The sequence below is a fragment of the Atta colombica genome, unplaced genomic scaffold, assembly GCF_001594045.1.
Source record: "Atta colombica isolate Treedump-2 unplaced genomic scaffold, Acol1.0 scaffold9, whole genome shotgun sequence".
Classification (NCBI taxonomy): domain Eukaryota; kingdom Metazoa; phylum Arthropoda; class Insecta; order Hymenoptera; family Formicidae; genus Atta; species Atta colombica.
Window position 1 is genome coordinate 1,136,510 of NW_017259583.1, and position 14,477 is coordinate 1,150,986.

General features: G+C 32.1%; 1 protein-coding gene across 1 annotated transcript in view; it reads right to left on the reverse strand.

Annotated features, from left to right (window-relative positions):
* Positions 1–1,310: 1,310 nt before the first annotated feature.
* The window catches only part of LOC108693471 (DEP domain-containing protein 5), a 70,592-nt gene continuing 57,425 nt past the window's right edge, over positions 1,311–14,477 (reverse strand). The window contains 9 exon segments of the mRNA XM_018202445.1: positions 1,311–1,508; positions 1,761–2,074; positions 2,164–2,332; positions 2,415–2,575; positions 2,793–3,017; positions 3,075–3,183; positions 7,515–7,722; positions 11,733–11,843; positions 13,490–13,563. Of these exon segments, the coding sequence (XP_018057934.1) occupies positions 1,311–1,508; positions 1,761–2,074; positions 2,164–2,332; positions 2,415–2,575; positions 2,793–3,017; positions 3,075–3,183; positions 7,515–7,722; positions 11,733–11,843; positions 13,490–13,563 (1,569 nt within the window).

Here is a 14,477-nt window from a genome sequence, read left to right on the forward strand (position 1 = left end):
TTGAAACTGAGTCATAGCCTCTTATCAAGACACTTGGTTTACGTTTCGGAATCACCTAGGTGCGTTCGACTTGCTCCATCTCCTTCCATGCGGATGCGTGCGAGACAGTGTTTGCTCTAACGTCCTTCCACATTCCATCCTTCCTATTCCCTCTTTTTTTAAACCCATTTCCAGGGTTTGGATGTAACATATATCTTAAGTAGCAAAGTATCATCTATTTGACGTAATTAATTATTCATTCTTAACGAATCTGACGTCCTATCGTAACCATGGATTTGTTATAGCCACATAATGTCATATTTACCATCGAAAATACGTCATTATAAATGTTTGTAGAACTTCATGCTACACGAATCAAAATTATAAATAACGCAGTTATGCATATATTTCTTAATATTTTCGCAATAAAAATTTGAATGTGCATATTCAATAGACAATATACCTAAAATCAGTTTTGATATGCATGAACATGCCTATCAACTATGACATTAATTCATGTATTCTTCAATTAATCGATGATAGCGCAACACATCTTGATATCCAGTCTGAAGTTGCTGCTAGCAGTCATGTTATGTCAAAGACATTCTTAGCATGGATCCGAGTTCAAACATTGTAATCATTTACACATAAGCACACATTGTATTCATGTCAAAATAAATAAAGAATTCATCACAAGTCAATGAGATTATATTACGATGATATATCTCATTTAATTATAAGGTTGACTGTATTAGAATCCTTACAGATAGAGAGAGAGAGAGAGAGAGAGAGAGAGAGAGAGATGCTTTAATTTAAAAAAAAAGAATCGTTCCACTAGCATGAATAATAAGCAACAAATGCAAATTCTGCTCATTCATATTATTCATAAATTTTGTAGGAATAGGAAAATGCGAATCTAAAATCATAAATATAGCTTGGCACTAACTTTTAAATATTATAATGCATATTATTATTATTATTATTATTATTATTATTATTATTATTATTACATTATATACTAATATTGTACAATTTATATTTTAATCCTGCTTACAAGAGTTGTATCAACTATATCTTATAAACATTGATATACAATTATATTTTTGATAAATTAAGACTGCTGATATTTGTGTTGTATGACAAATTTTTCAAGCCTGCTGATTGAGACAAAGAGATTTTCAGATCTCTATTCTGCAGCATCAACATGTTTAAAAAATTTGTCATATATGAAATATTAAACTAACAATCGAGTGACAATGATAAATGACAATTTGATGAAATTTACAAAATGATCGATAATTTTATAAATCTTTGGAAAAACCAATATCTTGCTACTTTGCTTTTGTACAAGTTTTTTCTTTTAACTCCCAACAAGATTCCCAAAATTCTTTAAGTCTATTGTCTCTATTGGAACAAAAGTGTCGAAAATCCTGTATGATTTTCTTCTGGAAAAATTCATCGCCTGCCGAAAGAGATAATGATTTCCACTTACGGCTTACCATATGATTCCAAGACCATAAAAAGCCCATCTAAAATTAATAACAATTATAATTTTTATTAGGCAATTTGATTGCTAGATTTTTTGTACATTTAATGTTAAGTGTTTAAAAAATATATGTTGTTGAAAAAAAATGTAATATAAATCTAAAATCTATTTGATTAATTCTCTTCATACTTCATTCAAAAAAAATATATTGTATTATTAAATTTAATTCTTATTACACCAATAATTATTAATTCATGAAAATTTAAATAATCAAGTATACGATAAGATTACTTACTTTCCTATCTGTGTTATGGTCATCCTTTTTTCCACCAACATGTCTAGTAATGTACGCTTCGTGCGGACTAGACTGATCCGGATGAACCGGATATCTTTTCTGTCCTGTATTTCGCCGCACGACATTGGTAGCAGTTCGCGGACGCGGCCGAGTATTCGTGCTGGATGGCACTAATATAAATGCATTGCCAGTGATGTGAACGTACTGACGATCATTTTCGGTATTTTCGACTAAGCACGACATAAAGCCAAATCTCTGCAGAATTGCTTCTTGGAACAAAAATAGTCTTTGCGCATAGGTATCTTCTCGGAATTCTGCAAATTTGTATTTATTAGCTTTATCAAATAGAACAATTTGTTTTTTAATAAAACTAATAATAAAATCAAATTAATTTAGAACAAACCTTCAAAGAGGTGCCGCTTATTTATCATTAAGCATTCCGTATCAAGTGGTATAAAAATAGGTCCTCTGAGAGGATCGCTCTTCAGAGTATATGGTAGCGCCAACAAATCGCTGGGAATTGGTACCATCTGTATCCCGCACATTTGAGCTTTGCGTTGCCAAACGAATATCTTACAGCCAAATATATTGATTATTAGCATTGATTCTCATATTCTAAAAAAATTATAAAAGAGGAGATAGATTGACATTTACCAGATCAGCTACTATACTGCCTGATGATGCTACCCATTGTACTACGAGTTCGTAAGAATTATCCACTTTATAAATAGACTGATATCGTAAATGACCCCACTCGATCCTGTCACTTTTATTATTGATATCAATATCCAAATGAGTGTGTTTATACAATGGCACTGAAAGAGAACAAATTATACAAGTAATTCGTGTTTGATGTATGTTTATACTTCATTGATCAAATCTTGACAATTATTTTACAAATATTTTCTTTTATATATATATGATTGAAATTCATTAAAAATTAAAGATTAACTTTTTTTTTAAGATATTTGTGATGTAACATGAAAGTGAAGACATACACATAAATCATATATTGAATATTTTTAATGTTACCTGTCCAATTTCTATCATCCATTGATTCAGTTAAATCGATATCATCTCTCAGAAAAGATGAAACATTGGATTCATCAATAGTGTCGCAACTAGGAATTGTGGATACTGTGGACACTGTTGTTGAAGATGTTGGTTCACACCATCCTTTCGATGGTCTCATCTCTATTTCTACCCATTCATTCTCAAAACTCTGCAAATTCCCGAGCGGAGCGGAATAGTCTGCGGCTATTATATAAAAAATGCAATTAAATTGCGAAACGTTGACAATTCGATCGCATTTACCTTTTTGATTTTCTTTATCCTGCACGATATGATATAAATAAAATCCGAGGACAAAGGGTTGTGAGAAGTCACCGGATGCATGACATATCAATTTGTCTTGAATCATTCCCTGCACAAAAAAGATAAATTATTTTTTATGCATAATTTGGAGACATGACAGTATCTCGGCACTAAAACAAGCGAAGCGTCAACATTGCCATGTTCCTTTACGCGAGTTGGCGAGTTGCGGCAGATCTGGAGACATGTAGGTTCTCAGTAATGGACTGATGAAATTCTATATACAAGACTTGGCCGAATAACATGTAAAAGCGGGCATGACGTAATTCCTTATAAAAAAGTAAATTCCTTACAAAAAATATAAAATTTTTCGATTTTCTGTTTAGTTTTCGAGAAAATCGAGCTGAAAATCTGCTGCATACAGCGGCTGCATATGCGGCTAAGCTTCGTCGAACGACATATAACGCGTATAGTGTTTATAAACAATATTTACACGGAATGTAAAAGCTATTAGGTTTAAGGAAAAACACAAAGAAAATTTTTAATGAACAAAATTTTATTTTATCAATTATATATAGTATTGCTGGAACTGTTGTCCTTATTATCGAACTTTCCACCTAATTATCGATGCCTGAACCCTCGGCAACGTAGAACGTTGTTTATAAACATTATATACGTTATATCACTCAACAAATCGTAGTTTAGCCATATAATAGTACGGCGGATATTCAAACTCAATTTTCTCAAAAACTAAGCAGAAAAGCGAAAAATTTTATTCTATATTTTTTTTTATCTTAACAATAAATATGTAGTTTAGGGGAACCTTCTCCCCCTCCCCATCAATGATCTTGATCTTGACATATATTGTCAAAGTCTTGAGCCTGAGTGATCTTGAGAAAGTTTTAACCGTCGAACATCACTCGTTAAAAAGTTATAAATAAAAGAAGTTTAAGAAATAACGTCTTTCTGCTATATAAAATAAAAATTTTGAGTCCTACCCTATCTCCCTTTCTGCTTGGGAGGCGCACGACTTTCATCTATATTTTCTATAAAAATCGTGCACCCTCAAACAGGGAGGAAAGTGGGATGGGAGTCGCTTCAGGTGAAAATCATGCGTCCCCAAGCAGGAGGGGGGAGATGGGGTAGAAGTTCACTTCAGATGAAAGTCATGCACCCCTAAACAGGAGGGGAGATGAAATGGAAGTCGCTTTAGGTGAAAGTCGTGCGCCTCCCAAATAGAGGGGAGAGACCATAGACATATAATAATAAGAATAAACTGAATGTGAAGTTTGAAACGTGAAGATTAGATAGAAAAGGATGCCGTGTGCTTTCTTTTTGTGACTAGGAACGAATTGGGAAGGAGAGGGGGGAGAAGTAAGCTGTGAATATATTGATCTCTGTCTAATATCTGCTCTCTGTCCTTTTTTATCCTGATCTTTATGCCAAAGTAGAGAACACGCTCGGTCTACTCTTATTATGTATATATCTATGGAGGAGATGAAGTGGAAATCGCTTCAGGTGAAAGTCGTGCGCCCCCTAAACAGGTGGGGAGAGAATCGCTTCGCTTGTAAAATATTCTTTAAAGCAGAAAATTTCTGTTTTATATGGTGGAAAAGAGATATTATATATGTTATTTCTTAAACTTCTTTTGTTTATAATTTTTTAACGAGTGACGTCCGACAGTTAAAACTTTCTTAAAATCACTCAAGATGACCTTGACAACATATGTCAAGATTAAAATCATTAGGTGGGCTCCCCTAAACTATATATTTACTTTACTTTTTTATAAAAAAATCATCAAAAATCGTGCCCGCTTTTACATATTATTCGGCCGGATTCTGTATATACCCTCAATCGATAGCTACCGCTCGGGTTGTATAATGAAAGTGCTTTTATTTTTTTCTGCGAGTCCTATGAGCGGAGATATTGCGACGCAAACCTCTAAATCTCTAAATTCTATCATTATTTTAAGAAATGTCGTCATTATATCAGAAGGCACAATAGTGTCTCGGCGCTAAAGCAAGTAAGGTGAACTTTTGAAAATGTCAAACGCCCGATTCCCGTCATGAATTTTAGCAGAAATATTCTAAATGATGTTAAATGACTGCTCTTAAATGGATTTTCACCGACACGAAGATTTATTGCCAAAAATGTTTGAATGACGTTATAGAAGTTTGTACTTATTATTTCTAATATATTACATTTCTAGTTTATTGTGATTATATAGCAGTTGGGCACGGGGGAGATACAGAAGGAAAATATAATAATAATCTCATCCTCCCCCCTGCTTAGCGATGCATGATTTTCACGCGAAGCGACTCCTCCCCCCACCTCTCTCCTTGTTTAGGGACGCGAAACTTCAACGCGAAGCGACTTTCATTCCTTCTCCCCACTGCTTCAGGGGCGTTCGACTTTCCACGCAAAGTTTCATCTCAGTTTCATCTCACCACCATCATCATCCCTCATCCCTCTTCTAGGGGCACACGAAAGTGGGATAGATTTTTTTGAAGATCCAGGTCAATATCAAAGTCTTTCAGAAGTGATTTAGAGTGAGTTGTGTAAAGATAATCCATTCAGGTGATATATAATACTATTACTTAAACATTTTTGGCATAAATTTTCTTATCGGAGAAAATCCATTTAAAGGCATTCATTTGATGTCATTTAAAGTATTTTTTTTACAAAAATTCATGAAAGTCGAAGGTTTAGCGTTTAGTTTACGGAAGTTTATTCGCCAAGTATCTGGAGACGTGATAGTGTGTCGGTGCTAAGACATAGTATTATTGACATCATCGATCAGCAGAATGTCTGGCGGCTGCAATGTCTGGCGCCAGATAGCGCGAAAGACGCTGATCAGATACCTGCCCGTTCGAGTTGTGATGTTAGCGATTAGAAGCTCGCAGCTGGTGTGCGCGGCTTGCCAGACAGTTCCCACTCCTCGTGCATCAAGCTATCGATGGGTGCGTTCCGAATTATGCAGCGCAGATATACATGATGTATCGTTTTATCCTTCTTTATTATTTGATAAACAACAAGGGCAAATGATACATCATGCGTAATTCAGAACCAATCCAATGATGAATATTCGGCACTTTAGAAATTAATTATCTCGATTGTGAAAATTAAGGAATAGTCAAGAACTAAGCCACCGACGAGATATTATTAAAAACTACCGGCGCTGGGCAAATTTTCGTGACTATTAATGGAGCCCACGGAAGCACGGGGATAATTAAAGAACGATGATTACCAATAATTAATAAAAATTTATGATTATTAGCACAAATATTTCGTATAAATAAATATTGCATATTTTTAATACTATAATATATATTGCCTAAAAATTACAATTTTTTTCTCTGCAGTTATCATTTCTATTAATAATTAAATATTCTTTTCTTATCTCAAATGATAACATTAAAATCACAGTTTTAAATAAAAATCGAGTATTATTAAGTTTTAAACATATGTACATGTCTACGAAACCAATAAATCATGAAATTAGTACCGTATTAGTTCTTATTCTTATCCACATAGCAATATATTTTCTCAGGATAATTTGATTAGATTGATTCCATTCTGATCCAAAATATTAAATCATCCATATAATTAGCTCAAGACATTTATAATTATCATTGTACTAATATAAAACGTTCCTAGAATATCCTATTTTGATTCGAAAAAATTTTGATCACTATATTGATAAATTGCATTTTTCTACTTTCGATACATGTACGTCATATACATTTACGTATTTTATGTATATTATAGAGACATATCTTTGCAATTTAATTGTTAATTTTTTTAAATGTATACATAAATATCTCACACAGACATACTGAAAACTATCCTTTGTTTCGGGAAGAATTTAATTACATTAATTTTTTTATGTTATTAATTTGACAATTGCAGCTATAGCTTATTTTGTTTTTTATTGTGCATAATTTATTTTTAGGTATATAGTTATTTATTAATTGACAAAGCAAAAGGAATTTTCGGTATATTTTACAAAATCAGTTTTACCGATTGTAAGTACTAAAATGAATCAAAGTCACTATTATCGAATTTAGAATTTAAAAAGTCTGTACTATCGACTTCGATCAAGTTCGGTAATCAGTTTAGCATCCCCTTAAACCTTCCGACGCATTCAATCATGTATTCAATCGGTTCATGTATTCAATCGGAATTTTTCTTATTTGTTGTCTGACATACAGAAGTAGCTCTGTGCAAAAGGAGAAATAGTCAAACCATTTTAAAAAAATCACTCCGGGAATGTTCTAAATTTCAATTAGCTATTTTCTAATTATGCAAAAATATGTAAAGATATACAATGTGAACAATGTGCGTAATGTTATATTATTATATGTGTGCAAGTTGAGATTAACTATTATGATAATATTCAAATTGTAAACTGCATTAGATAATAAAATTCTTCTAAATTTTTACCTTCATAATATTAATACCATGTTCGATCTCCATGCCTCCTTCTATATGGTTATTTAACCATTGGATTGCATCGGCGCTAACAAATGTTTGACTAGGGAGCGAGGGATGTTGTGTTAAGAAACCAACACCAGTCTGAGGATGTTTCATGGCTTCCAAAATTTCCACGTTTGTTGCATTACTTTTTATCTTGGTTAGCTCCTGGTTTGCACTATAAATAATTATATAAAAAATTATCATATAACAATAATAATTAAAAGGGCTCTCTATTTTAAAAACTATAACAACAAAGAAATTCAAGCCACAATTATATGTCACGGATAATGATTTGCAAATCAAATTTTTCATGTTCTAATTAATATATCCAAAACTTCTCACGCACATTCTCGATCCGTTAGGATATGTCGCCTTATATTATTCTTTCATTAAATTGGTTTAAGTTTTTGCATCTGTATGTATTTTTTTTTTATTTTTTTTTTTCTTTATTTGATTAGATACCGCTACAATTTCGGTAATCTAAAAGCGACTTATTTTTTATGAACTGATAAAACAATCAATGAGAGAAGCTCCGCACAAATCTTAAGAGTTTAGTCAAATAGCTTTAAATTTTAATATTTTGTAACTTATGTTAAGCTGATTAAAATTCTTCACGAGTACAAACTCCAAATGTCTTATTTTTGCTCTAGGACCTTTGGAGAAAGTCTTTACATTTTATATGAAAAAGTATAAACAATCGAAATAAATCTTTTTTACTACACTTGTACGTGTACCAATGATATGTTTATGATTTTAATTTTGTGTCCGTTTTCGAAATTACCCGGAATAAACGACATGGATGCGATGAGTCTTTATTCCTTTGAGATGCTTAATTATATGAATGCCCTTGTTTCTCGTGAATAGCTTACTTGATTTTCTTGACTCTTCTTTTTGGAAATCCTAACATACTTTTTGGAATTAGAAAGTAAGGCTTTCTTCCAGAATATCTTATATCATAATAATATTTTTCGAAATATTAAAAAATATGATATTTTTTTCGTGATGTTATATCTGACAGTTTTTTCCGTATATATATGTGTTACTAGGCCTGGTGTCCGGTTGCACATTTTGATCGATTTTGCTCATTATCATCCTCTTTTTGTTTTATCTTTTTGTTTTATATTGCGCGTAAAAACATAGATCGAGTTCAGCAACCTAGGCGATCTGCATGTGGAACTTCCACATGCAGATCGCCTAGGTTATCCTATCGAGCCATATCGAGCTACAGCTAACCTAAATTTTTAATGAGTAAAGATATATTTTTACGAGTCGTTCAAAATCCGCCGTTTCTGCTAATCGAGCGTATGAATTTACAAATAACATTCGACGAACTACATTCGCAATAAAGAAATGAAGAATAGCAAAAAAAATATTCGGGTATTTTATTCATTTTTGTTTGTTATTGTATAATTATTATAAATGTAGGTACTATATTATTATAAGTGTAGTATTATACTATAAGTGTAATTTTTGTTTATTATTGTATAGGGTCTTTCAATAAGGACGCTCGAAATTGTTAGATCATAGTAGCCATGTTGTTAAAGTGACATCTGTCAATTTGTTGTGAATTGTTTAGTAGTGTATGGCAAATCACCATGGAAGGTCATAGTGTTGAGCAATGTGTGCAAATCATAAAATTTTATTATAAAAATCAATGCTCCGTTCGAGAAACGTTCCGCGCATTACGTGATTTTTATCCTCGCCACAACGTCCTGCCGAGTCGACTATTCGATGTTTGGTGGCCAAATTCGAGTCAATCGGTTCGATAAATAATCACCAACACCAGTATGTCGCCGAAAGGCAAGGTCTGCTGAAAACATCGCTGCTGTGCGTGAGAGTGTACGGGAAAACCCGAGGTCAATTTCTCGTCGTTCACAAGAACTTGGCCTTTCTGCGACTTCAACTTGGCGAATTTTGTGTCGGGACTTGGGTCTGCACTCCTATAAAATTCAACTCAGGAACTTAAGGTAAACGACTATAGACAACGCCGTTCATTGATTGGGTTCTGGAGCAATTAGAAATTAATCCAAATTTCACCAAACAAATCATCTTTAACGATGAGACTCATTTTTGGATGAATGGATATATGAACAAAATTGTCGAATTTGGGACGATACCAATCCACGCGAGATACATCAAATTCATCCCGAGAAAGTCATTGTTTGGTGCGGATTTTGATCTGGCGGAATCGGTCCGTACTTCTTCCAAAACGAAGCAGGCGTTGCCATAACCATCAACGGCAAGCGCTACAGATCGATGATAAGCAACTTCTTGTGGCCTGGATGATATGGACAATCGACAATATATGGTTTCAACAGGATGATGCTACGTGCCACACACCGCATGCCATGATGGACATTCTGCACGAGCGATTTGAGGACATGGTTATCTCGCGCGGCGGCGACGTGAACTGGCCACCGAGATCGTGCGATTTAACGCCTTTAGACTTCTTTCTTTGGGGCTATCTTAAATCGCAGATCTATACGAATAAACCGCAAACAATTGATGCTCTCAAAGTCAACATAACAAACGCCATCCAGCAAATTCAGTCATATTTATGCGAGAAAGTCATCGAAAATTGAACCGTCCGAATACGTGTCATCAAGCGAAGCCGCGGTGGATATTTGAGCGACGTTATATTGCATACTTAATGCCATAAAATATTCTTTCAAATAAAAAAAAAATTGAGTGGATATCTCACACACAACTTGTTTTATTTACATTTAAAAATCGAGCGTCCTTATTGAAAGATCCTTTATATTACAAAGTTAGTGTAATTGTATACTAGCGTTTTAACTTTTGTACTTTCTACAATTTGATTTATTATTTCTATCTTTAATTATACGAATTTTATTAAACGAATTTTATTAAGTTTTTTTGATTCTTATTAATCTTTTATATCTCGTTGTTGGATTTTAAATATGTAAATATGTAAATAGGAGATGTAATTTTACCATTATCGGTCCCAGTTCAAATAAAAAGAAAAAAGGTATCTAGTCATTTTTTCATCATTTATCATTATTTTTTAAATAACAGAACTTTTTCATTGCTAATTATCAATATACACATTATAGTCGACATAAATCGAATTTAAAAATACAAAATAATTCATAAGAAGGATTAGTTAGAAAGCAATAATTGATATATCATATTTTCAAGTTTTCATATTTTTCATAAGATTATTAATTTTTTTGTAACAAAGTCCTAATGAAAAATATAATCTAATTAACGTTTTGTGATGCAATATTGTTCGCATTTTATCCAATTTGAAATTAATTTCTAAATCATTGAGGCATAACTGATTATATACAAATAAGGATTTTATTCACTTTAATTCAATGTATCAATTTTTCCTTAAATCTGGCATTATCATAATAATTATTTTTTGTTTCTAGAAAAAATACATAAGAAAATATAGAAATAAAACGATCTTGAATGGTCATGAAATCCTCGAAAAAATTGATACCCTCCTTTATTTAGACTATTTTTCCGAATAAAATCTTTCAAAGATCCTAGAGAAAAAAACTAAGGCATTTGGAGATTTGTACCCGTAAGGACTTTTAATCAGCTTGACATTGAGCTACAAAATTATTTGAAACAATTTGACCAAAACTTATTTCTCATAAGATTTGTACGGAGTTTCTTTATGTATTTGCATCACTAAGGAGGATTTTAAAAAGATTCGAAACGTTTGGTTGGAATAAAGATAGCATGTCTTTAGCAAAGTAATAAATTTTTTATTTAAAAAATGTTTGTGCTCATTCGCGCTGTACTTTCATTTCTTGTTATATTTTTTAATTATTTGTTATTGTATTTTTTTATATAGATATTATAGATATATTTAATATAAAAACTACTACGAAGCTATCCAGAAGCTTCATTACTTATTTTAAATGCGAAACAAAATGAGAACTGTCTTCTTAAGTAAAAATCACAGTGAAAACAAATACCTCTTCGTCTCTCATAAATCTCTCATAAATTCTATAATTAAAGATTTGTTCTAAACTGATAAATCATTAATTGTAAGTATTAATAGTAATTAATGCAACTTAACCTCAAAGGTTTCATAATTAACTAAATGAATGATTCTGTATACAAATATCAATACTCTTAAATAAAGTATCAAATGCATGTTACTATACGCATTACCGTTAAATCAAATATTAAAAAATAATATCCTTGTACCTGTCGTCATTAACATCAAAATGATCCTGCTGTTGTTGCTCGAGTGATAATGGCAAAACAGCTTCACTGGCAGGTGATACACGTCCTCTGTCCATTACTTTAGAACCAGATCTGAATCACGTATAAAAATAGAGAACATTTATTAAGTTATATACTAGTGCGTAAAAAAATGCAGATTCTACGAAGCTATTTATATGTTAACGCTAAAACAAGCAAAAATATTTTATTTTATTATCAAATTTAAAAAATCTTTACAGAAACAATTCTCACGCTTTTTTATTAATTTGAATTGCAAAAGGAATAAGAGAGTGAGACCAACCTGTTTGGCACGTGGCGAGGAGTGTCGAGGCACGTGCGGGCAGCCGCAGCGGTATTCACTACATGCCTCTCCTGTACAGAGGAGCAACAACCCCGTCACTCCCTCACTCACTACCAAAATATTCTAAATGGTTACATAAAGCATACATACAGATGCTGTTAAATTTAAGCTTTGGCATCTCATTTGTCCTCAGTATGTATGCTTTCTGAACCAGGCATTAATCAGACAAACAGAAAAAGATGAAAGAAGCTGAAAGATACAGAAACTATGTGGGGGATCTATTTAAACTCTCTCGCTTTCTTCCTAATGCGTCGCATCTGTTCCATATTGAGTAACATCGGGAGGATATTAATCAAAGTGTCGCGATGGTTGTTAGCAAAGCCCAAGATGAACAAAAAATGCGAGACAAGAATAATTTGTTACAGTATAGTATGTAATATATAAAGACATTCAAAATACTATATAAAAATCACGCAAAATAAAAAAAGACATGCACGATAGTGCGGTCGAAAACGTTGTATGCAATGTTTATGTCAGATGTACCGGTGCATCCTTTTTTTAATTGTGTTTCTGAAGCAAGAGTATGGAGCAATCATCAAAAGCGTTAAACTGAAAAGAAATTGATTTAATATACAGAATATATACCCATACACATTATAAAACACTAATAAAGCATCAAAGAATAATTTAGTGATCATGTTATGTTCATGCTTCACATTATCATCATGTGCATTTTAGCATTAACTGTCCCCACGTAAAAAAAATCACGTCATGTAGTTGCATGATGAAATCATGTAATTAAAACATGTAAATTATGTAAGGGATTGTTCCAAATCAGTATATAATTTTTTTTTAATTACGTAATTTAAAAAGTCACATGATAATATATATTCTTTTTTCCTCTATTTTTATCATTCAATTCTTTAAAATTCGATAACTATAAAATCACATGATAAAATTATTTCTAATATGTAATTATTTCTAATATGTAATTTTTCAAATTACGTCATTTTAAAAAATCATGTATTGATTTGGAACAATTCGTTATGTGATTTACACGTTTTAATTATATAATTTCAGATAACGTTATGACATGATTTTTTCAGGGATTGTTCTTTAATTCTTCATTTAAATCAAATATATTTCTTGTACTGGAGTTACTATAAGTAAATCCTACTTAACAAAATGCACACTGAAAATATGTAGCATTAGTAAAATAATGTATGTTTCGCCAAAATCAATAAGCCATATAATGTGATGCAAAAGTATCCCGCTCCAGCGGATACTCATAATAAACCAAGCAAGAATGAAAATTATTGACACACCAATTTGAAATAGTCCACTGAAAAAAAAAGAACAAAAGAGGAATCCGCAAAACTATGCAGTTAAAGATTGCAAAGCAACAATGCTGAAATCATCAAGGTAAACATATTCAAACCTTGGTCTCGGTTTCTCTGGCAGACGGTTGCTCCCGAGTCGCTCCCTGAAAGGAGAGCTGCCAACTAGATTGGTCTGGAAAGTATGATGATATGTAAGGGTAATTGTGAATGATAATGATCAAGCTGATGATATCGTGAACATGTATATGTAACTAAAATGCGATATTCAACATTAAAAAGTATCGCTCTTATACAAAATATTAAATCGTGTATGCATTATACAATATACAGATATACATACAAAGTGGTCCATTTTAATTCATTCAGTCAATATCTCTAAATCCTTAAGTTTAAGGCAAAATTGTTTCAGATAAAAACAGATAAAAATTGTTCAGTTACCAGAAGGAAAGATGGTGATCTTAATTAATCTTGAAAAGATGTCCTTAACGTCAAGTCCAGATTATTTAAAATTTCTTAGATGCAATATAGTTTTTTTTTTTACATAACTCTTTAACATAATTCTTCTAATTATTCTGTATATAAAAGTATTAAGATCCTTGAGCAAAGTCTACGGAGACAGATTTCGAGTAGAGCCTGCTATCAATTTTTTATTGCAGAAAAGCAATAAATTGTATACAAAGTTTGTACTATCAGACATTGTCAGCAAACTGCTGTCAAAAATATGACAAAGCTTGCTAATACTGTACTAGCAAATTGATGACAGAAACCGAACAGAATCTATTGACATAACAGCAAATTCAGAACAAAAACCTAGTAAGATCTCATTTTCATATACGGCATCGATGGACTTGCTTCTTGTAAAAAGAAATTATCCAAGAATCCTATGAAAATTAGTGTAAATCGAATAGACAAATATCTTAAAGATTCCAAAGCTCTTTCGGAATGTGCTTTCTGAATCTGCAAATATTTTTTTGATTATTTTATAACTTTCTCATGTGTATTTTTTAAATGTGAAGCTAATCAATAATACTTTAGCAATAAAAACTATATTGATTGTTTCCAATTTTTACACCAGTGTATATAAAT